Source organism: Chaetodon trifascialis, chromosome 11 (assembly GCF_039877785.1).
Source record: "Chaetodon trifascialis isolate fChaTrf1 chromosome 11, fChaTrf1.hap1, whole genome shotgun sequence".
Lineage (NCBI taxonomy): Eukaryota > Metazoa > Chordata > Actinopteri > Chaetodontiformes > Chaetodontidae > Chaetodon > Chaetodon trifascialis.
Window position 1 is genome coordinate 9022748 of NC_092066.1, and position 25721 is coordinate 9048468.

At 40.4% G+C, this 25721-nt stretch overlaps 1 protein-coding gene across 1 annotated transcript in view; it reads right to left on the bottom strand.

Moving 5' to 3' along the window:
- Positions 1-906: 906 nt before the first annotated feature.
- LOC139339064 (vasoactive intestinal polypeptide receptor 1-like) overlaps positions 907-25721 on the bottom strand; it is a 28625-nt gene continuing 3810 nt past the window's right edge. Inside the window, exons 3-13 of the mRNA XM_070974502.1 lie at positions 15693-15800; positions 12748-12848; positions 11999-12096; positions 11345-11477; positions 9918-10071; positions 7407-7467; positions 7222-7291; positions 5959-6053; positions 2760-2889; positions 2108-2149; positions 907-1884 (exon numbers count right to left, since the gene is read on the bottom strand). Of these exons, the coding sequence (XP_070830603.1) occupies positions 1738-1884; positions 2108-2149; positions 2760-2889; positions 5959-6053; positions 7222-7291; positions 7407-7467; positions 9918-10071; positions 11345-11477; positions 11999-12096; positions 12748-12848; positions 15693-15800 (1139 nt within the window). The 3' untranslated portion in view covers positions 907-1737. The remainder of the gene's footprint in view (positions 1885-2107; positions 2150-2759; positions 2890-5958; positions 6054-7221; positions 7292-7406; positions 7468-9917; positions 10072-11344; positions 11478-11998; positions 12097-12747; positions 12849-15692; positions 15801-25721) is intronic.

Here is a 25721-nt window from a genome sequence, read left to right on the forward strand (position 1 = left end):
AATGACAAAGTGCTTAATGATACAGTACAGTGGATTATTCATGGTCTATAAAAAATTATATAATATATATATAATTATAATAAATATTTTAAAAAAACGATGGATGCAGTGTTTCAAATTTCGAAACACCATCATCAAAATGTGAGAATTTGCACGAGTGAAATGTTGAGCTTTAAAAACACTGGATATAAACACATTACATATCTTAAGACACTGTCACTGTTTCGATTGAAATGCACCTATTATTTGGATTGCATTGTATCGTACTGTCTTGTTAAGATGGTGTTCGGATCCCCAGTTCCCTTAATTGACTAACTTCCTATGCAAGGTGTCAGTCTGCTTGCTTCTCAGATTATGAAGAATAATTTATTATAGGAGTTCTACACACTGAAAGAGCATTTTTACCTAAAATAAAAAATCAAACAGCATAAACAGTGATTTATATTTTATGTTTTAACATTCATATTTCTTTTTTTGTTTGCTAGAAACATCTGACGAGCCAAATTGAACTTTATAGTGGGCTAACTTTGGCCCGTGGCCCCCAACTTTGGCCATTTTACTATGTAAAGTCTAGTGCTGTGTTTCATATCAATTTGTTATCTCTTGTAGAGCAACAAAATTGCCAAAAAAAAATTGGATTATCACATTTGGCAAACACCTAAAAAATGACAAAAGAACAAGTTTTTAAATATTCACAAATACTGTCTTTCAAAGATGGCTCTTCAAAGCAGACGGCTCCTCAAAAAAGAATGTCTTTTCAGACATGACGTACAATATATGGAAGCTTCACACGCACACAAGCAAACACACAACATTAAATACATTCATTCAGGTCCCTCTGAATCTCCCAACTGGTGCTCATTCTCAAATCGTCAAGTACTGATGCTTCCCTCCAGCATCTATGAGACACACCGGGCTTTCAGCGAACTCAAATGTAAACCCATCCATGGCAATATAAGTATCCATGCTCTTTATACTATGTCACCTTGCTGATATTATATTATGAATGTAGCTGCAGATGGGCTTACAGTTGAAACTCCGGTGTATCTCATACTACCTTGTGTATGAGAGGCCGAGGAGCATGACAAAATGTCCCTGGGAATGAGACCAGGCTCGATCTTCGTGATTTAAAGTTTCTCTCCAGCAGCAGGTGGATTGTTGCACAGAAGCACACTCGGTTCAGATCGGTCCTGAACTTATTTTCAGCCTGCACTGAAATAGCGTCACTGCTCCTCTTCAGTGCATCACAAAACAAATTGACAAGTCAAGCTCATTTCATACAATTTAGCAAAGTTCAAACATCCATTGTTTCCACAGCTGTCTCTATATAATCCCTCAATGTTTGCTCATTTGTTCATTGTGATCATGTCAAAACTGTAAACACAACCACATGAAACCATCTTCCAACAAGCTCTGGACCAGCTCTGTCTCCACAGTCTCATATTTCCACTCTGTCATAATGGCATCTTTGCAAATCAAGCACCAGTATTCCTTTACTTTAGTATTTTTTGGTTGAAACCATCATAGAAGAAGGACCACGCTGATTAGGCTCATAACAGGATGATATAATACATCCTGGCACAACATTTCCTCAATCAGTAATCCATGTTCATTATGGTTTTCTCACAGAGGTGTTGTTGAATGAATGTCACCTGCAGGTTGAGCTTTGAGGACTGTCGCTGATATTTTGCTTGACATTCTCACAACAACTTCTCTCTCACGGGTCGTCTCTTAAAATCATACTGACGAGATGTTACCGCTAGAGGGAGGCCGCCCGAGCCCTCTGTGGGCTCTGATTGTGATCTGAGTGATGCTTCGCTTGGCTGGGGTGAGATGATTTTGACTGTGGCACTTCCTCAGCCATCTCCGCAGCTCTGCTTGGACCTGCAGGCAAACACAGCTGAAATGGAGGAGGAAATGTGTGCAATCCAAACATTTCTGACTTTGCTGCTCCAGTGATGGAGTCAGAAAAGGCAGATAACGTAGCAATACATGCTGTAAAATGTGTAGATATGTACAGATCAGAGCTTTAAGCAGTTTGTTTTTTTACTCTCTCCACTGAGGATTAACTCTGTCTATGACAAAAGCCTCAGCTCCATTCACTTACCTCTCCATTCATGAAACAGTAAAGCAGTGCCACCACAAAACCCTGCAACACAAGAGACATGATGACTGTTTCACAGTCTTAATTCTCTAATCTCAGATGCACACTCCATTTAAATAACTACCGGTTATTTTTTAGGCATCGCTTTCAGGTGGGTTGGGTATTTCTCAGACAGACCCTTGTCTTATTCAAATTTTAGTAAGTCATGAATATCTAAATATTGCCAGCCTGTTTTAAATTCCTTTAATGGTAAAGCAAATCATAAACTGAAACTCCGCAGATTAAAGCCTGGTCATTCTTCATCACTCTCTCCCTTCATTTCCTGTCATCTCTCTACTGTCAACCCCTTAATGTAGGGATTTAAAACAATCTGAATTCCAATCGGCTTTTTTCACGGCATTTTGACATGTTACAAGTTTCAAAGCAGGTGCAAATGATCAAATTAGTGATGGCAAACTGTCAGGTCTTACTGAGACAATGACCAGAACAGATCCATCGTTGATGTGATTGCTGACAGCTGTCTTTTCCCACAAGTCAAAATGTCTGCTGTGAAAAAAAGCCTATCTTGAGAGGACGCTACTATAAATAATTAATCTTTGGTAGCTTTTTGTGATCTGTCTCAATGTGGTTTTGAACCTAGACTTCTCTTTTATACCTGAAAGGATCCCAGGCCAAGCTCGATGTACAGTCTGGCTGCCACACCAGTGTTCTCAGGCAGGAAGGCAAACACTGTGTAGTGCATCCCGAACAGAGGGATGAGGAACAAGGTGGATTTAGCCAGCCTCCTGAGGGACACAAATAACAGAGGAATCAAAGAAGAAGAAAGACTAGACATCAGTCCAGGTAATGTGAAGGCAGAACCTTGTGCTAATCCATATTAAAGGCCCTGAAAACACTTTTTCTTAGCTTCTTAGTCTGAGTGATGGGTCCTACAAGAACACTTGCCAGAATTGTTTGCTTAATCTGTGCTCTTTCTAAGCATTTTGCAGTGTGTGGACCCATACGTCAGTCAGAATTTAGCAACTTTGAATCAAAATGTGACGTTTCCAGGCAAATGTCAACCAAATCTGATCAAACCACACCAACAGTCGTGTGGAAACAAATTAGCTGAATGAGTGTTAAAATTCTTGATTAATAGTAACTTTTTCTACTCTGCGTATTCATATTTAAAGTTACCTAGACGCCAAGTATCAGTGTTAAAGTAAGAAAATCAGAAAATGCAGTGTTAATTTTGGCCTTTCAAAGTTTGAAACATTCACTATCTAATCAGGGTTTTAGCTTTAAATGCCAGACTCCAACAGCAAAATGCATAATTCTGCCAAGTTTCATCAGGTAGACCGGATGTGGCTGATATCAAATCTTTATTAATCAAACTGACCTATAAAACAACACCGTCATCAGGCCTATCAGTGGAATAGATTTAAATGTCAAAATACAAAACCCTGACGCATTGTGCTCAAAGCTGAGTTCAAATCAATGATGTCTAAATATCGTGATTGTGGTGACATTATGTTGTTGCACCAATCTGCGGCAAGTCATGTGGTTTGGAAAAAATAACTCCACCTCCGATACATCCAAAAAAATCCCCAAATCACGACTGATTAGCACTCTCACTCTGCTTTTTCTCATGTGTTCCAGATCACGGCTGCATCAAAACATAATATATGACAGATCAATAAACAGCAGCTTGTCTAACCCCAGCAGAGACATCTGCACATTGTCTTGTTCTCTCATGACTTTGTCAGATTCAAAGCTTTGTAAGACATGACAATAGTCACCTGAATCCTCCAAATAACTAAAATAATCACTATGATAAGAGGCATCATCACCTCAGCTGCTGAAAGATTGAAGATAAAGATAAAAAAAACCCCATCAGATTATTTTAAAGCACATAATAGGATTGTGTTTGTCTTTTGTCACACCTGGGATTTATGGCTTTGTGCTAACATCACAGATCCGTCTGAATCAGATTGGAGTTCGTAAGACAGAGATGAAGCTTCTGAAAGTGTGAAACCTTCATTGAACTAGCGGAACAATCCTGGAACAATCCTGTCGCACGGTGATGGAGGAGACATCTATTTCTGGTATCCGGTGCTATTTTTACGTGCTGCTCTCATTCTAAATTAATTCAGCTGAGCTGGAATCTGCACCACCCAAATGTCAAAAGCAAGGAGGGATTCATCCCAGTAAAGCAGGATTTCTGGGCTCCCAGAGCAGACTCATAGACGCAGCACTTTCTCCCTTAAACTGAGAAGAAGAGTTCAGCATTTTATCAAGGGATTTCATCAATACGCTCTCCTTTCCCTGTTCATGGAAAGCTCTTCAAAGGAACTGCCATCCAGTTCCAAAATTTTCCACTGAGCAGTTTTACCTCAACACTGGATAACTGCTTCATAGTTTGAAAGAAGCACTTAAAAGGCTTAACTTTTCAAGTGTGTTGTATGGAGAAAAGGAGCCTCCACACCTCCAGTGCATGCAAATGTAATTTGCCCTAATGAAGATCTGTTACTTCATCAGAAACAAGTCAGCAGATCATCCTATTCTCCACGTTTTTTACCTTCTGTCACCTCAGTATTTCTTTATGATCGTGGTGATGTTCCCAAAACAGTCTATAGTCATGCTCGCTAACACTAACATCAGCATGCTAACCTACACCCATAACATGCTCACAGTGACAATGCTTTCATGCTGCTGTGTAGCAGATACCATGTTTAGCATTGTAGATTAGCATGCTTACATTTCCTAATTAACACTCAAACTCAATGTGCACCTGAAGCTATTTAAAGTATTCTGTCATAAACCAAAATAAATCAAATGATCTTTACCGGCATGAATGTTGATGCATATTATTGGCAACCAGTTTATCTTAAATGTGTGGATCAAATGTCACGGAAATCCAGCCAATAGACCCTTTATGACAGCAGACATTCTGCCACAATAGGTAAAGCACAGATGTTACTAATAACGTTAAGAATGGCTTTGTTCTTTTAAAGTATGCCATGTCAACCATCACATCATTATTATTTACACCTGTGTTTTGTCTGAAATGTCTTCACTGACTTTTTAATCTCAGAGCTGCTGCCATACTCTGAAATTACCACATACAAATAATGTGTAACGTGATTCATCAGAAAGTGGTATTGTGCCATATTAATCCCTCCAGGTCTCCACCACTGTAAACTCCCTATAATAACTTAATCCTTTAATACAGAAACCGTTATCTACAGTACACGATGAATTATTCCGTCGTCATTATTTCTTTAACAGGCCGTGTATTAAAACCCTCTTAGTTGCTAAATATTGAAATGCCAGAGAGAACTGGAGGTGAACTAGAGTGAACGTCACGTATGAAGCAGTCACTTTCAAGCAGAGCTCTGAAGTCGCGCTTGCATTAGCCGACTGGCATCAGCTGCTTCTTTCATCCCTCACAATCAGCAGTCCATTCCTCAGCTGTCTGGCTACCTGCTGGGAGGTAACATCCAATCTTATCATCAGCTGTACATGGCAGCTTTTATAGCCTGACACCTCTCACTTCACTTCATGGAAGCTGATACATGCTCTTGCCAACACCATTTGCTGATGCTGCTCCCTCCATCTTCCTAAACTATTCTTACCTTTCTATTGTGCTGAAGCTTTTGATATTGCTGATTTTAATGACATATGATGTTCATATCCTTTCTGCTGCTCGGATCCTCCTCAAAGAAGAGTGACTTTTCCACCAAACCTAACTGTGTAACCATTTAGAAGGCAAATTCTCTGATGCAAGCATCTCTGAAGGAACTCTGAATATTGTTTTTTAATGAGCGATACTTTTGAGGTAAATATCCGAGCTGTGTTAGAAAGTTGTGACTCACATAAAATGTCCAGTGTCATTGTTCCCAGCCATGGCTGAAGATTTAAGCTTTTGAACCAGAATCCTGATCACGTTGATGAAGATGACTATGTTCACCTGGCAGAGATACATGCAAACACAAAAGTCAAATATACAATATTTTAATGCATATAAATCTATTTAAACCTGCCACAATCCCAGTCTCACAAACCAAACTCTAATATTGGTTGTGTTAAATTGTGCATTTATGAATCAAAGGGATGTTAGCAGTTGACCATTGGCTGAATTAGTCACCAAAACAGTGATTTTCATTGTTCACAAGGCTGTAAGAGAAATACATTGAGACAAAAAAAAGCATTCAGAAGGTAATGTCTTTTTATTTAGCTTTTCCAAAACCTAAAACAGCAGAGCTAAAGTGGAAGAAGTTGATTAAAGAGCGTGCTTGTCTGCTCCAAAGTAAACAGCAGTCATTAGCATGCCCGGCTAGCTAGTTTACTACCTACAGTAGTGTTACTTTCAAGGCCACAGAGCGTCTCATTAGCTACCTAGTTAATTAACACTGTATTTTGTAAGGTTACAGGTTGCATTGGAAACTACAGCACATCTACTGTGTAGTATTTGCTCACTGTGTTCTGGATGCTACAGTGTCTGAGTAACATTAGCGGCTCTGTCCTGCTCTTTATTGGATTTGGGGAAGTTTACAGGCTGTGGCATCCTCAGCCAAACTTGTTTAACAAATTACGTAAAAAGCCTTTTCTCTTGTGATGCTAACGATGAAATGCTGTTTCATTTATTTATTTATTCATGAGCAATAGAAGGCATTTCACCTTTGTCGTGCTTGTCCTTGTATGTTAAGCATCTAAACAGGATAATGACAATGAAAAATGTGGGCTCAGACTTCAATCATACTTCAACACTCAGACTAACTGGATCATCAACCGTGAGGGTGCCAACTTTTTGCAGGACCCCTTTTACAAAGATCTTTTTTCAAAACAAGTCACCCAGGGACTTTAAAATGTCAGCTGGAGACGTTTTCAACCAACTCATGAAGCTAGCGTTAGCTTAATTAGCTAGCAAGCTACAGCTGATTAAAGGTGCCAGTGACAGTCAAGTTAAATGAGGGTGCTTTTGGTTCAAAAATTCAAAGCACTATGATTTTTGATATTAAATCTTCCACTCTTATCATTGTGGACTATGTATGTGGAGCACTAGAATGGAAAGTTTGACAGAGATAGCTAAATAAGGGGGGCAGGGGCTTAGCAAACATTAGTGGCTGTGCACTCACCAGCAGGGAGGCTGTTATTGGTCCTTTAATTATCCACCAAATACCAACATTGTCTGTGTCATCCCAGCAACTGCAATTAAAGGCAGATTCAATTCAGCATTAATGTGATGTTAGGCTCAAATCAATGAATTGCAACTAATGATGCTGTTTAACATGCAGTAGTACAATGTTATGATATATCGTACCCTCTGTCATCATAGAAGAATCTGGTCAACACCCAAAGTATAAGAACTGTGGATGGGAGCCCTGCAGCATAAGAGCAGAGATTAATTATTAATGCGTTGAGTTACTGTCAAGTAAAATTAATCTGAACAACACGAGCCCCAACACATGTTTACTGCATATTTTATGAACATGTTAGACATGTTAAACATTGTGCTCGCTCTGTGTATCCAACTAATCTGTCTCCCCCTTGTATCTCCATGCCAGAGGAAGAAACAGACGCAGGATAAAAGCAGTAAACAGGACAGAACGCAAGATAGAACAAACCGGAAAGAAGCTGATAAGACACATCAGAGCCACTCTGGATATTGAGCAACACACACACACACAAACACACACACACACACACACACACACACACACACACACACACACAGCAACAACACAGAACCTCAGGAAACAGAGGTGCAGATTTTCCTTAGCAACAAGTGCAAAACATTATCTTTAAATCAGGCTTGAATGTGTTTGCCGTTACTAGTGACGTTTGAAAGTATTAATTATGCCACAGGGACGATGCTCTAAACATCATGTGTGGTAGAAATACACAATTTTCCTTCCTTGCTTCCTTCATCATCCCTCGTGTTATCACCCTGTCTGAAAGCAAGAGTCAACAGTCTACAGCGATGCTGCAGCTCAGTGAAGCTGTACTTCTTAATTCTTACGTACGTTTTACTTTTTTAATGCTAAGCTACTATGTTTACCATGTTCAACCTATTAGCTTAGCATGTTAGCATGCAGCTAATTAGCCATAAACTGAAATGGTGCTTGATGAAAAGTTAGAGGGTGAACAAAGATGATGAAAACATCATCCAATAGAAACATTTCACAAAAAATAAAAATAAAAAATGTCTTCCTCATGGTGGCACTGGACCAAAGCGAGGCGTGGCTTTGACCCACAGTATGTTGACTGTCAATTTAATTCAAACCACTTCACTGTATAGTTTGACTTGTCCAGTAACTGCATGAAAAACTGCTTACAAAACCTCCAAACTTCAATGATCATGTCTGCCTGAATGCTGAGGAACCAGCTATTCCTTAATAAGGCTATTGCCATCTGATTCAACCAATACTTGTAGTCCCAAGGGTCTGCTCAGATGGACAGAGGGGGATTTAAGCATCTGTGCTGCTGCTACACTTGGCCACCTCCCCCCATAAGTTCCATCTCTCTCATTATAGCAAACACTCCTGTGACCGTCTGACTTGTCTCAGCGCTGGCCGAGCATCACAAGGTCATCTCACAGTAAGCGGACTGGAGAATAAAAAGCGCAGAGTCGCCCCTAGAAAGTTTCAGGAACTAAGTCTCCTCAGAATTCAGCCTCTGTCTCCACGACATCAACGCAGGTACGCTGCTGTTTCTCACCTTCAGTGCTGCACTAAACAGAACTGGTGGGTGACTCCTCAGCCTGTAGTTGCTTTATTATACAGTAACATTGTGAAAAGATGTAGAGGCTGTGGAGCTTCAGCAGAAGCACTTGAGAGCTGAGGCTTAAACAGAAATATATACAGCAAACACAGAACAATTCGATGGGAATACTATGAAAATCAGTTGACTGAGGGTTAGGATTACAGGATAATACTTAAAACATCGACAGAGAGCTCAGGGAGAAAACAAAGGGAGAGTTGAGGCAACAAGAGAAGCGCAGCCACAGTCACTGCTCAGGCACTGCCAATGCGTAAATCAAATGCATCCCTGTTTTTGGGACTTATTTGTGGTCTGTAAATAGATTTAAAAGGCCAAATGTGAATAGATCGTGTATTAAGAAGTGATATAGAATATAACAGGAAAACCTCCCAATATCATTCAATGTGCTGTAATACAACACCACCACAAACAACAGGTTCGGAAATAATGAGGCGATGCAAAGCGACGCGAGGAAGCATCTGTGTGAGTCGAAACTGTTTGTTGAGCGTATCCAGGGGCCTTGTGAATCTACTTCATGAACGTGCAGACACGTGAGGAAAAATGAGCAACTGGGGGGAAATAAGAGGAAGAACCAGAGTTTCTGGTGTGTTTGAGTTCATTCAGAGGCTGAGCTCAACACAAACACACAGACACACTCCCCGAGAGTCAAGTTCATTCACTGTTTGGGGCAAACAAATGCAAACAGGCCAGCAGTGAGATCTGCATGAATGACACGAGGAATAAATTTGTTTTGCTTTTTGTCTGAGCGCATCTTAACACTGTATTCACACAGGACTGGTATAACCACAGGACCCTGTGTGATTTAGAAATCACCCCCCATGTCTGTGCTTCTTGCTGCGTTTTTGCATCGGACAATCAAAACCCGACATTTTCCCCAAAAAATTATGTCGAGGCTGAGCGTAACATCCACTTCCCGAACAACGAGCCTCCTCAATTTGCATCCAAAATGCTGTCTAAACTCTCATCAAGTTAATTTCCAAAGCAGCTTCCATAACTCTCGACTGGGAAAGAGGCTTGCGACCCTCACACATCGTCAGTCATCCCTACTCACCCCATCCAATCAGGATGTACCACCAGAAGTATTTCCGCTGAGAGACGAAGGTCAGGGCCAGCAGGGTCTGCAGATACATGCCCTCCACCAGCAGCCAGAAGTAATTGGCCAAGATGCTGAACTGGAAGAAAGCCACGGCTGACTTGCACGCCGTCTACAGAGGACACAGCAAAGCAAAGCGATTAACAGCAAGCCGATCCAGATCCAGATGACTCATTCAGAACTTTTTCTCATGAGTCAAAGAAGATGAGAAGTAGAGATTTCAGTAGTTTTGATATTTTAAATTCTTTCTGAAGATTCAAGATATCCTGATGCATCCCTTTCAAACTCCATTCTGTTATGAACATAAAACAGTTTTTTGTGTTTATTTGATGTTTTATTTTCTGTGACTCTGGTGTTTACATCCTGAAATGGCATCATTTTCACCTTTCTCGACTGTTTTGCGAAAGTCGTGTATTTCTGAAACTTTTCAACTTTTTTCCTGAGCTCACATCTCGTCTTCAGATTTGTGACAATGCGTTTTCTCGTGTGTTTTTAAATAGTTTGTTTAGCTGAAAAGGCAGGGGAATATTCTCAACCCAGACGTGGCTCTCAGTGGACGGCAGTGAAATGCAAAGCTGCTCTTTGTCTTCACATTTCCTCTCAAGTGCTTGACTGCGCTTCATCCTGCATCACTGCAGCAGCTGTAGCGCACGAAGAGCTTTTCTTTGTAGTTCATGACTTGAGAGTCTGTGGTGAAGGATTTGAAAAGGTGTAATTGCTATGGTGTGTCTGCAAAGGGAAATAAAAGTTTTTGACAAGCGTGCAACTCCTGAAGCGTTTTCCTCAATTTCTGTGATTCTTTTTACACAAACAAATTCCGTCATACAAAAGCCTGAATGTTTGAGTCTTTTGTATCTGTACACAAAAAAATATTTTCATACATTTAAAAGCTGATTCTTTTAATCCTTTCAGACATCTCTGTTTAGGGCACTTTTTGTACATACATTTTGCATGAGATTCCATTATTTTCTAATAAAATGTCTGTCAGACCATTCTCAAGAGAAAATACATGTGGGGGATTACTTGGTTGATTATTGATTCATTATATATAATATTTTTCTTAAAAAGCAATTTTCACCACACATGCTGTGAAAAAAAAAAGTCATTACAGCTTTATCATTTCACTTCATCCACGGCGTCAAAAATGAAACATTCCTGCTGTTTTTTAACATGTTTAAACTTCAGTTGTTGCTAAAACGATTCATTGTCGACTAATGAAACTTTCATAATGCTTTCATTATGAAAGCATTATGCTGAGAAATGACGGCGCCCTTCGTCGGTTTGCCACGTGTCTTCCCCTCTTTCACTCCTGTTTCCTGTCCCTGTCCGTTGTTAATTCAATCTGCCTCATGATGGAAACATTGTCGGCTGATTAGCGCGCTCACCGTGGACACGGAGCAGTGGTCCAGGGTCTCATCAGCAAACAGCACCGTGTCTTTAATGAAAACGGCGCTGGCCCTCAGGACGAAGGAGGAGAACAGGTTGATGTGGATGTAGTTTCTGGTGCAGCGGAACTTTCTGAAAGGAGCAAAAACAGACAGGAAGGAGGACAACACACACACACACACACACACACACACACACACACACAAATAGTACTCTTCAACTTTTCAACCCTACTGTAAATAGTAGAGAGTATTAGAGAGAGTATCCACCGAACAGATTCATGGGCATTTATGCTTCATGAATAAGTATAAGTACAATATGCTTCGTATGTAAATGAGTGATTCATTAGACAATCAGGAGAACAACTGCATGAATTTGCATGTTTAAGTTGATCCACAAGCCTCTGTTTATAACAGGAGCTTTGCTGGAGAACTGTCAATCATCTGAATATCCGGATGTATCTATCTGTGTCACACATGTTACAGCTTTACGTACTCATCTCTAAAATAGCTTTTCCAATCTTGCTCACCACCTCTTTAAACACCCCTGTCAGACCTCTTCACTCCATAAACGCTGGGTGAGTGAGCATCCTTTCTGTTGTCCCTTTATGACCCTCTGTGTATCTAGGCCAGTGTGTGCAGTCCTGGTCTTACCTGAAGGCTGTAAACACCACTATGGCTGTAATGAGGGAGATGAGCGAGGTGGCATAGCCCACAGTGTAAACCTGTCTGAACATGGAGAGGTAACTCGTCTGGAGAGAGAGAAACAGACAAAAAGAGAGCAAGGGTAACCATCAAATGGAAAAATGGAAAACAGCTTGATGAGTGAAACGTCACGCAAGTCTGTAACTGTGGCTCTGAATGGGATTTGACTACAGGTGTGCTTTCATCACTATAATCAATAAAAAATACTTTGGACGTCGGAAAACTGATGAAAAGTTCACTACAGTGAAACCAAAACGTCACATTTCAATTCAACCTTTGACTAATTGTGCTGTGAGCTTGTGGTTGACTGCAATGCTTCAAACGTGGCTGTTGCTGCAATTGAGCCAAATTTGAAGAATATCCCTCAAGGTGTTCCTGAGATATTGCCTTCATGCAAATTGGACAGACAGAAAACATAATGCCCCTAGCCAAGGCTGCTGGGAGCTTCACAAAGTCCCCAACCAGATGGAGGGACTATAGCAGGCACAAGATTTTTTTTATTTATCCTCCACAGATTCAACCCTTAACAGCAAAAATGATGGGTTTTTGATGTTTCTTGGAAAAAGTGGCAACTGCACTGAACCTACAAATGTGTCTGAACTGAAGAGGAAGCAGCGGGGGGGGAGAGTGGAGAGGAAGGAGAAACAATATGAAAACACTTAACTGATTGGCACGACTACAATGACATGTCTGTATACCTCCGATTCAGGCTCGCTGTCATCACTGAAAGCACAGGCCTCCTCGTAGGGCGGATACATTTCTGACCAACCATCAGCGGTGCAGTTCCTGTAAACAAACCCTGATGGGGGAGCAGACAGCAGGAATTCAAACATTTTCCCAAGACATCATACAACTTGCTTAGAAGCTCAACAAGTTGACTCCCCGAGATCCTAAAAGGTTTCTGGGTTGTTGGAAATGTTTGTTCAGCAGACAAGTCTGTTCCTTTTCAGCCGATTGACTCAGCACAACGAAGTCTAATGAGATATTAGAGGAGGGTATTCTGCTTTAGAAAGTCACGTAGGGAGAAAGAGTATATAATATTTTATAGTGATGTTTTGCAAATTTACCGAAGTGCTGTACGTTTGTTTGGCAGCTGTAGTTACTAATTACTTTGCATAAGTGACAGTACCCAACAGGGTGTCCATTATTAGGAATTAATGGACGATGGGGAGGCCATTAATTCCTGATTATGGACACTTCGAAGGGCATTATGCTGCTTAAACCAAGAAAACAATTAAGAACATTCAATTACATTTTCATGTTTTTTTTAACAAGCCATCCCTGGTAACACTTGAGGGTCTGACTAATACCTGGAGCAATCACTACCGTCCCATAAAGTTCTTATACAATGAAGACACTGCTCACTACTCAGTGTGGCTCAGGACGTAGACGACGTCCACTCATCAGAAGGTCAGTGGTTTGGCCCCTGGCCCCTCTGGCCTCAGCAGCCTACGTGTAAAAGGCAGTTGAGCAAGATACTGAATCCTGATGCTGTGCCATGAATGCTCAAAATGAGCAGGTGCCCTTGCAACCATCGTATGAATGAATGGGTGAATCCAAGGTTGTGTTGAAAAGAGGGCTTTGAGTGGTTGTCATACTAGAAAAGCACAATCCAAATACAGTCCATTTACCATTTACTCCGGAAAATAGGATGAACTTTAGATAAGACGTGGCAACGGGAGATATTTCTAGTCCGTTCATAGAGTTTTTTGGCTCAGCTATCAGGCTGAAAGCTAACGTTATGCTAAGCAGATTCAAAGTCAGTTACATTGTGTACAGTTGACACACACAAAATTTAACTTGACAGTATGTTTAAGGTCACTGTCCTCAAATCAATATGGAGATTTTCATGAACAGTGGAAATGTGCGCTGTCGGACACGGCCTGAGGTCGCGAGCTGAATAGTGAATAGGATGTGAGATGGTCGCTTTTGTGATATAAAGCATCAGTAAGTTCAGAGGGGAAGTGTATTTCCTGCAGCTTGTGCGTTACACTCGCCATCCTGTGTTGTTCAGAAGGACAACGCTCATTGTTGCGCGTAAGATTTCATTCACCAGCGATAACTCCTTGTGCCGTTTTCTTTCTTCAGCTGCAACGCAGTCATTCTCCAAACCACTTAAAAGAAATGTTGAAGTGACTCAGTGTTGTTATTACATGTTAGCTTGTTAGCATGCTGCAGAAATTCTAAACCTAAGCTTTGACTGCATTCCTGTTGCTCTGATTACTCATCTTAGATACAGGCTGATACCATGCAGCCAGCATATAAATTTAAAACCATGCACAGACACACGGGGAAGCACTGATGGACACCCTGCAGTCAATCAGACCTGAGTCTCCACCCAGACCATGGTACACAATATATTGTGTACTCTATACAATATTTCACAAGCAGCTATTTTTATCACAATATAAAGTGCCTCATATTCTAAATTACATAGTGCAGCTACATTGTTAGGAAAGCTGTCATTCCGCTGCACTTGAATATCGGCACATTTGGGCCGCTTCGCTGACATTTCCTCTCTCGGACCATTTCGCTCCATTAGTGCTTTCAGTCAGAAAACATTTGACGTTCTCGTGTCCTTGTTAAAGTCCACTGGCATTTAGTCCTGGTTAACGTCCATTTGGAAGCAGCGGGTGTCAGGAGAAGGCTGTCAGCTGGCTCGCTCCCTGCACTGCTGCGTTTGTGGGACTGTACATCTAAATGTGTTTGCCACTGGAAGCGCACGCAGGCGTGAGCTGGACCGTTTGAACAAACACGAATGCAAACAGGCCGACCACGCTGCCGAAAGCGGTGACTCCAGTCTGTTTGAGTGATATGCAATTCAGATCGTAATGAGCCACGGTTTCCATCAAGGTGAGCAGGACAGGACGTCATTCCCTAATGATCCTGACCTTATGTCCCTTAATGAAGCTTTCATAATGAAAATCCTATCCTGACAGCAGAGTCCAAACAGCTAAACAGTTTTTTTTTTTTTTATGTCTGTGTGCCTTTAAACTGGAAGACAAGGGTTCCCATATTTTAAAAATTTACTAGCTGTCCTATTAACACTAATTTACAGATGAAACATTTAATAATTGATTACTTATTACATAACACTTCATTATCCTGAACTGCAACTCATTTGAGAATGAATGAATAAAACCAGTATACTTAAATGTATGTTTGCTCTCAGTTACTCTTTTAAAAAGGATATTAAATCTTAATATGAAACCTCTTAAACACGTTGACTCTCATGTTATTAAACCTTCAGAATATGTCTCTCTTTTGTCATCAGCGTCTTTCTGGCAACACAAATCCTACAGCAGCCCGAGAGGATGTCAGACTGTGACGTATGAAGCCCGCAGACGAGGTTTAACGTCACGTCTCCTGCCAGAAACTTCCCAGAGCATATTATATATTCTTGCCAACAAACAAACATGAATAATTCATCATGTGCTCCTTCATCAGGGTGACTCTAGCCTGCATTAGTGCTGCAGATTATACAGAACAGATAAATAAAGTTAGTAGTAGAGCGACAGTGCACCAGCAGATAATGTGACTTCTACATTACCGTGTGTATTTTAACTACACCCTTGATTAGAATACAGGAATTGAGGTATTCTTCACTGTGTTTGTTGAGACTGGGATTAACATGGAAAGCAACCTTGATTGCTGGAGAAATGCTGGAAGACCTCAGAGCAGGACACGTTGACCACCTGCCCGACTTCAGCTCTCAGCCAGCATCCGATGTCGTCCCACTCTGTTTGACACCCTGCAGGCACAGAGATGGAGGAGCAGGGTCAGTCGATAAGTCGATGAGTGGACACACTGGAAGTTGTACTTGGCTGAGGTCGAAAAGTCAGTCTATTGGTAAAAGCAAGAAGTATCAGATCTGTGTGGACCGATGAGGAGACTGCAACATTCCTCAAATGAGTGCATGAAGCGAACATGAATGCCTCATTTACAGCTGGTAATCGACATTGTTTTTGTGCATTAGAGGCTTGACTGGGTGCAATGGATTAATGGTACCTGACTGGAAAATCTGTATTTACCTCAAAGAACCAACTGCTAATATTTACATAAAAGCAGTACATGAAAATATGCATTAATTTGCATTTTATTGTGCAGATTTTCAAACATACAGTTAAAATCAATAGAGAGTAATGCTACTTTTATAACAAGCCCACTATAGCTGCATTTAGTGGTTTCTGACCACTAGAGACAGACAAGAGACAAACCCAAAGATACACATCCCTGATGTCAATTTACTGCTAATATTAGCATGCTATAAGAGACATGTTTCTAGCTGCTTGATTAATTATTTCTGATAATTCACTCCCTTTTAGGGTTCTATTGGTCTCGATCAACACCTGTGAAAAGTACCTGACTCCTCAGCATGCTATGCTCAGTTTGCCACTCACTTGTTTACTTTGTCTCTTTGTCACTTCTGACCATGTTTGCTAAAAACGGCTGCTTATCATTTTATACAACCGCTCGGCTAAACCATGCAGTTCATGTGCAGCCAGAAAACCACAGCAATGATGTGCTAAAAGCTGTTAATTCTCAGTGGGTTTGCACTAAAAGCTTTTGGCACACAGCACAGTGTCATCTTGATTGAATGGAAATATGAAAAATCTGGGTTAAGGCAGGTTTAAGTGTTATCTTGTTCAACTTCAGATAAACATTGTAAGAGTTAACAAGTAACAAACAACATCCACGGGACAACTTCATGGGCACTGATGAACAATTCACATTTGTCATGAGTATATCAGTTCATAAGAGGACAAACATGCTTGAATTAGCGTGTCTGATGATCCATAAGATGTATTACAACGATTGATTTCTGGCCACTTTTCATTATGTAGAAAGAATGAATATGGAAGACCTTTCAGTTATTCAGGATGTTTGTGTGTTTTTCTCCAAGCATATCTACCTGTTCATAGCAGCCACTATAACATAAGTAATAGTTATTTATTTGCTGTTTACATCATTTCTTGAGTTGCCTTCTGTCATATTTAATCTGAAGACTTCTGTCAGTCCTGTATCATCACATCAGTCAATTAGTTGTGTCTGCTGGACTGAAGCTGTCACACACATTTCTTCAGTGGACATCATGGAGACATGAAAACAAGAGACATCCAGGACTGTGTTTTCGGACATGTTGTTGTGTTGTCTGTGGAGAGCAGTGTCTGTCAGTCGGTTCACCACTTTGGACCCTGACACGAGTAACTTCACATTCACATGACCTTCATGGTTCCCACAGGGTGAAGGATTTTTTTTGGTCCTCTGACTTTAGTGCTGCCACAATCACAACTGCAGTGAGCACCTGAATTGCATCTAGCACTATCGTCGTTAGCAATGCTAACATGCTAAACAAGGATGCCGAATATGGTAAACATCATGCCTGCTAAACATCAATAGTATGAGCATGTTAGCTTGCTGCCGTTAGCACTTAGCTCAAAGCATTGGACTAAGTACAGCCTCCCAAAGCTGCTAGCATCACTGTTGACTCTTGTGTATTCTTCAGTGCAAGTGTGTGTTAGTGTTTTGCACATCAGGACAATCCCTGCATGACCAAAAGAACATTTTCTGCATATAATTCCAGTTTATGCATTCAGAAAAGCGGCTTAAACAGACGGTTGCTTTTCTTACAATATAACACCCTTATTATGTGCCGGTAAACGCATCCAAACATTACTAAGAAAAAGCAGTACTATTTATGAGTCAGTCAAGTACTTCTGACAATGTTCCTGACACACTGTGAATTTTAAATCGTCACATACTTCCTGCTGTTCTACTTGAGAAAATACTTGAAACATTTTGTCCACCTGACGCCTTCAGCTGCGCATATTCACCCCCGCCAACCACAGAAACTACAGTGAATACAGCTGACCGGATTGCCTTGTCACATATTTCTTCTCATGCAACCAAAAGAGGATATTTCAATTAATCCTGGCTCCATAATCTACAGCCCAGTTTAGCTGGACTTGCCTTGTCTTGTTCCTGTAAATGGACTACAGTGAAAGCTTTTGCTTAATGTAACACACACCAGGTTTTTCCATCTACTGTCCACAGTCCAGATAAATCTTAGGTTACTTACCGGTGCATAACGGACTAATTCACGTATAAATGAGTACATGGTCTCAGGAGGCAAAGTGACAGGTTTGACAGGAGTGAACAAATGAATTGTCGGAGTACGTAACTGCACTCTGACACATATTAATCACTGTGAAAAGCGAAAAATGTTTCGTGCTGCAAATATCTGTCAGCCATCTACATCCACAGCCGGTGAACGTCAGCAGCAATGATGAATTAAAAAAAAAAAAAAAGGCAACACAAGGAGTTTTTTCATTTATCCCCAAGGCTTAAGTGAAACCAAAACAAATGTCAAATATAATTTGAGCAGGAAATCTCTTCTCAAGAAAAGTTTAAGCTCCTCAGGCGCTCCAAGTTTCGAGGAAAATGTTTCAAAGAGCCTGACTGAAACATAAACACAGTGTGCCCGTAAGTGAAGCCAGGATTCTTATTCTCACTCTCTTTTTAATCTCAGCAGGACGTCCATGAACCGCATTTTGCTGAGGTGGAGCCACTTACTTCATCATGTTTATTCATCCATACGTTCAACATTTTCTTAACAGGAGTGTGGCAAAAATTAAAAAGAGCACAGTTGGGGGGGGGGACATAAATTAACCAGTAATGTGACTTAATGTAATATTTAAACCCTTGTCATGCACATTTGATTAAGATGTTGTGACTCATCTGGAAGGTAATTTAGCTGTTATAATAAGAGTTTTTCAGCCGTACTAGCAGATCTGTGAGGCTCATTATAAAGAAAGCCAACCGGTAGAGATTGATGAAAATAGAATTAAAATTGGTTTTTGATCTTAAGCCGTCATGGTGAAATAAAAAAGGGTGGTGTCACGATAAAGGTCTTCCTATATTTATCATGTTGTGAGAATGAAAGTGGCGGTATCGCATGTCTGGTTGGTGTAAGAATGGACGGCCAGTCCTAACCACTATCAAATGGACTGCCATGAAATTTGGAAGAGAGACATTCATGGTCTCCAGAGAATGAATGATCAAAATGCTGCAAAAATAACTCAACTGTACTTTGTTAGCAGGCTAAAATGCTAAAGTAAGATAGTAAACATCACATGCTAAACATCTGCATGTTAGCATTGTGAGCATGTTAGCTGAAAGCACCACTGTGCTGTGCTTAGGTGCAGCCTCACAGAGCTGCTAGCATGGCTGAGGTGGATGGACATGTCATTAGTTTGAAGGTAAATACTGGACAGACTCAAATGTTGACCTACTCTGGGGACCATGAATGTCTGTACAAAATGTTGTGTTAATCCATCTCATCTGCTAATCATTGATATATATCATCCTGGATGATTGAACAGTTTGACCTGCTCATGGTGGGTGGAGTAAAAGTCAGATCACCAAAGTTATTAGGACTGAGCTTCTGGGAACCATGAATGTCTGTTTCATGTTAATCACATTTTTCATTGGGTCTGTTCTTTAATTCCCTGTCCTTGAAAACAAATCCAAGTTATATCTGACCACAGTAAAGACTGTGTGCACTCCAGGTAATCTGAGGCTTTGCGACAGAGTGGTGACTTACGAGCAGCAATCTGTCTGAGTGAAATATCAATTTCTCTCTGTGCCTCATTTCATTTGGACAAAGCCACTGCATCTAATCCATTATCCACTCCTTCTCCTGTGTTTCTATATCTGACAAAAGCAACCGTTGGCATCCAATCAGGTGCACCGATGCAAATGATGTCACTTCCAACGTGACACTGGGAAACAATAGTGAGGCGGAGGTGCGTATTTATTCACGGGGGACCTGGGAGTTCGATGATCCACGTCAGCGCCTCCTCTGTTGCTGTCAGGCTGACTCAGACAGATATTCCTGAGGCCAAGGATCTACGAGGGGCTGAGGGACTGTGTTAAAAATGCACTTTCAGCTCTCAAGTCTGTCATTACATTGAGTGTTTGCTCAGTGAGTTGTGGTCTCAGAGGTGGTGCTATGAATAGTGGGGCTTTCACTTTGCAGGTGACTCAAGCAGCAGACATGCCACAACCTCATATTTTCCTATACAATGCTTTATTTAGGGGATTTATTGCTATGTATTCATGGTTGTTTGCATCTGTTAGTGTGGTTGCTGCCACAGCACATTTACTTACAGTTCATATATAAATAAGTGAATAATTTTCTGCACGTCTTTATAAAGTTAATATTATTCCTGAAAGACATTATTTATTTAAGACTTCTCATCCTACAGGTTTAAAGATGATTTATAGGTCAAATACCATTCTTTGGACTGAGGATGGCTGCATTTAATTATCCTTATTGGTAACTATTATAATGTTTGAGTTAAGACGTTATAAAGTATTTACAGAGGGATGAATTGTATTCACATATCTGCCATTGTATGCAGTGCAAAGTCATGTGGAGTATGATCAGACATAAGCACATTATGATGGCATGTACATTTATTAATCATTAAGGGTTATATTATGCATTCATAGCACTTCTATACAGTACAAACTTTATTAATATTTCATTCAGAAGTGCACACACACAGTACTGATGAAGTGAAGCTCAGCATGCTGGCATCTACAGTTTATGAGTTATAATGAGTTTTGTCTTACACTAAGGTCCATGGAGGCCCATTGTATTTATAAGTCAGTGCCTGTACACAGTACAAACTCCTCTGGTATTTAAAAACTTCTACTATTAAAACTACTAAAACTGCAGAATTATTAACTATACTTAAACTGATTATGATCAATTTGCATGTGTGAGTGATTCATTCATTTTACACTATCGCCAAATGCAAATGTGTCCCAAATTCATTCCCATTGCATCCAATATTCAGCTGACACGTTCAGTGAGTTCGTGTTTAAACGCTGAGAGAAATCAATCAAAAATTAGGTCAATCAGTGTCATCAGTTGATCAGTGCGCACAGCATTCACATGCATCGTCTTCAGGAAACGCTCGTCTAGTTTTTAAATGTTACTTTTATTTGTCCTTTCTATGTTTTTGTTTTAATATCTCTTAATTAATAATTTAGCTTGTGAGACCCGTTGTAATTTCATCTATTTGTATGGCATCTGACATATATATAAATAAAGCATGCTATTATTTTTAGTGATGTAATTAGTATCACTAATAAGTGTCACTAATTGTTGTTATTGGGCCCAGCCCCTCACTGAAAAGTTCTGGCTTGATTACCCCGGTAGTGATAATCAGTTGCACGTGCTATCACCCTGCCAGGAGAGAACAACTTGGCTTCAGTCTGCACAAGAAAAACAACTTGTATTTCTGCTTGTTCCAGTTTGTTTCTGTCAACCACACAGATGCTGTATCATATAATAGAAAATAAATTATTTGTTTGGGGGAGCCAAAGCAGCATGAAATTAAAGTATGAAATATTCACAGAAATATTTGGGGTGCACAAATGTAATTTTAGTCAAGATAAATCTGGAGAGCTTGTGCCCTAATAGACAATTTTTACAGACGACGTTCACAGAAATTAAAGCAGGAGAAGTGCAGGTGTAATTAATAATGTAACTGCAGTACATTGAGGTCTATCAGTCCCTGGGAAATGATCATTGGCTTACTACAGGACACTTAAAATGAATTACACTCCAGTTAAAGTTGTGGAAAAGCTTCCTGTCATCTTTAGAGGGATAACTTGAAACTCTGAGTGTGGCCATGTCCGCACTAAGCTCTGCATTAAACCTAAATAAGACTTCTTCTCTGTTGTGGGCTTCCGTCCACACTAAGCCACGATTAATCACACCCCTAACAACAATGCATCTCAAACAGCCCCCTGTCAAGTCCATACTGTTGTAAGGGGAGGAAATCCATTGAGGATAAGACGATTAAAACTGGCAGCGCAGTGCAAGCTTGAAAATAAAGGCTGCTGAGAAGCTTGCAGTTAAGTATCTGTTGCGGTTTAGCTTGGGAAGAGGTACAGTCTCTTTCCACAGTGACTAATTGGCTGTGTTGGGGTAATTGATGCGAGGGATTAAGAGGTTTTATTTTCCAATATTGTGGTTTCTTATTTCACTGTGGTTAATGCCAAAATTGGATGTTGGCCTCTAAATTTTAGATTTGGTGAGAGGGGAAACATTTTTTAAGCATGCCGCATGTGGGATGCTCATCTTCAGGTTTACACAGATGGGTTTAATCCTGATAGAAAAACACTGGCATCTATTCAAGACAGCTTCCAAATAGTGTTTCAGTTTTCCCACAGAGACAAAACCAAAGAGCAGTGTTCCTTGTACAGACCCAGCTGCAGAATTAATTAATGAAGGTGGACCTAATTTAATTACTGAGCTGAACCTTTGGTGTCTGGCAGGTTGTAGGGTGGAATTAGTTCATGTTGGGGGAGGCGGCAACAAAGCAGCAGATTAATTCATTAAAAGTTAAAAGGTCTGATGTTGGTGGCTGAGGAAGTGGGACAAAGTGAAGCACACACAGTCCCGTTATGTGTTCGGTAGTTGTAGAAAAGGCCCCAAAGTCGCCTGTTTCTTGTATTGACTGTTGCTGATGTGCCTTTCAGTACATATCTGTTTGTGTTCAATTCAGTTATAATTTTATAAGCGAGCCAGCTCACGAGTTGGTTGTGAGTGACATCACACAGTAAAAAAAGTGAGTGTGAGCTTCACGTTGCGCAGGACCTAACATCAGTGTGAGACGAGTCTGCGTGAATGACAAGTGAGTATCACCATTGTTGCACCTGTGTTAAGGTTCTCTGTTGAGGATGTTGCACATAACCTGTATTGGCTAATGCAGACGACAGTTCAGGAGCCGAATCACCTGAATTACTTGCTGTGTCGGCTCATTGTTTATGCCTGCTAGCTAGCCACCTAGCTTACCGTTCGCGCATTGCACATTGAGTGTGGATGTGTTATGTTTGTTTGTCATCATACTTATATGTTCATATTCTGGTCTAAGTTCAGTTTAGAATCTATTGTTGCTGCATTAAAGGGCAGCGTAACTAATTTAAAGTTGCGTTTATCGCCGACACGTACGCTAATGCCACCGGAAGTAGCACGAGTGAAGTGCACTTTCACAATAAGAGCGTCATGCCAGTTCCGCTACCAGAATGATATGTTTGAATGATGGTGACTTGACAGTGAGATGATTCTGTGCAATCTGTATGCTGTGTTGAGATGTTTGTTATTATTTACTGCATTTGATTGTTGTGTGTACACATTAGACTGGTGCTATGTTATATATTGAGTTAATTCATAGATATGTTCATTGTCCTTCTCTAAGTTATATTTGTTATTCCTTTTTTGTAGAAAACCACACACACACACACACACACACACACACACACACACAGCACTGTGATGTTATAAAGAGCAGTAAAGGAAGAAGAAATTGTCACAACCGGCTCTCAGTTGTTATTCATACATACTCTGAACGGCCTTAAGTGGTGCTCTGGCCGGCACTCCTGGTGTGAACCTGGCGATAGAACCCTGAGCCAGCCCCCAGTACACAGAACAGCGTTCTCTCCACTACAGTAGTGCTGCATTATTTGCCACCAACGAAGGCCTGGATGCTCCACACAGGCAGGAAAAGTAGTGGAGGTCCAGGACGCCCAACAAATGTGGTAAATTTGTTGTTGTTCTCCGGAGAGTTGTCACACACTGACATCAAGAATTAGGACAGCAGCGTATCTCGACATGTTGACAGCACGTGGGCTCACACAGAAAATCATACATGTGGGTGTTTTGAAGAGCACCATCTGTGCGCGTTGCCCTTAATTTTAAGAACAAAGCTGATGAGTTCTAGATGGATTTCTGCCAGTTTCTCTGCAATTTCTATCAAAATTATGTCACAAGGAAGGTTTAGTTATTTAGCTTTAGCATTTAAGAAGAAGAAATTACCACCCAAATTCTAAAAAAAGTTGGGACACTGTGTAAAAATAAACAGAATGTGATCATTTGTTAATCTTTTTTGACATATACTCAATTGAGAACAGTACAAAGACAATATATTAATGTCTAACCTCATCGGTTTCCTCAATTTTTGTAAATATCTGCTTATTCTGAATTTGATGCACGTTTCAAACAAGTTTGGACAGGAGCAACAAAAGACTGGGAAAGATGTGAAATCCTCCAAAAACACCTGTTTGGAACATTCACACCAAATGAATGGTTTTAATTTTTCTCTTTCTTTCACTTCATTACTAAAGTGCTTTTCGTCACTTCTCGTATGTACAAGGATCTCAGACATTGGACACCTTTGCACTTTTTCTCCAGCATAACCAGGCCCTTAGCGTCATCACCGCGTGAGCATGTTAGCGTGCTAATGTTAGCAGCCTCACAGCGCTCCTAGTGTGGCTTTGGGCTACTTGTCTTGTTTCCTGTTGTTTTGCTCTTTTGCTGTGGACAGAAAACAGAAAACTACCTGAAACTGCTGCCTTTGTCCCAGTCAGGTCCTTTGCATCTGTATCTGAACCAAAGTTTTTATCTAGGTTGTTTACTTGAAGCTGTTTGTTGGATCGCTCTTGCTGTGGTGGAATAATATTCCCATAAGGGAGTTCCCGCTCCTAGATCCTTAAATTCAGATCTCTGAATTTGAGTCATACAGACACTGAGAGGGATGTGACATCTGCTGATTATGAAAAGGCTTCATTTTTAGCCTGAGATTAGAGATGCCAAAGAAAGAGGCACAATTATATGATCTAAGTTAAAAGAAAAATTTGTCCCCATTCATGCACAAGACAAAAGCTACAGTGAGTGCAGTGAAAACCATGAATTATGGAAACTTACACTGGGACTGACTTCTTTGTGTTTAGGCTTAACAGAGGAGGACTGAACCACCATGTGGGGAAAACCATAATGCTTTATTTGCTGGAGTGTCGAGCTGTCAGAGTCACGTCAAGAGGTGGATGATTAATTTCAAACACTTTTTCTCAGATCAACTAAAAGGTTTTGTCACCCGCTGAAAAGTTCTCTATTCTTAGGCCTTTATTACAGATGGCTCAAGTACAGACTGTACATTTAACCACTTGAATGTTATTTAGGATTAATAATGACGTGTGAAATTAGTCTGGACAATGAGTGCTTCCAGAGCGACCCTGAAGGAGGAACTCGACGTCTTTGTTAAACAGCAAGCAGCATTCAGACTCCTCAGTGGGGTTTCATGTTTTAATGTGATGTGTAATGTACATCTGGGTGGATGTTTTGAGAGAGAATATCATTGTTTTGGGCTGAATGTGAGAAGTTTTAAACAGCTTTACTTTGAAACTATTTGAAATTTATGACTAAAATGACGTGCTTACAGAGAATTTCCTGGGTGAAAAGGGTTTGAAGCACCACTTTAAACTACTTACACCCAGAGTAATGACACAAAAAAGCTACATTTAGCTGTGCAATTTCATTAAAACCTTCAGTATTCAAACAGCAACATTCAACTTCACGATAGAAACTTAATTATTAAGAAACTGCTGAATCAGCGCATAATAAAGCCAGGGCTGAAACAGTTATTTAGGTGATCAATCCATCAATAAAAAAGCTAATCAACACAGTGACACTTTAGCATTATAAGCAGTATAAAAACATGTATTACATGCTTTATAATATGCTATCATGTAATTAAATATTGTTATAAGCTATTTTTCAGTGATTATTGATGTTGACCAACGTTAACTTCTGTGAAGT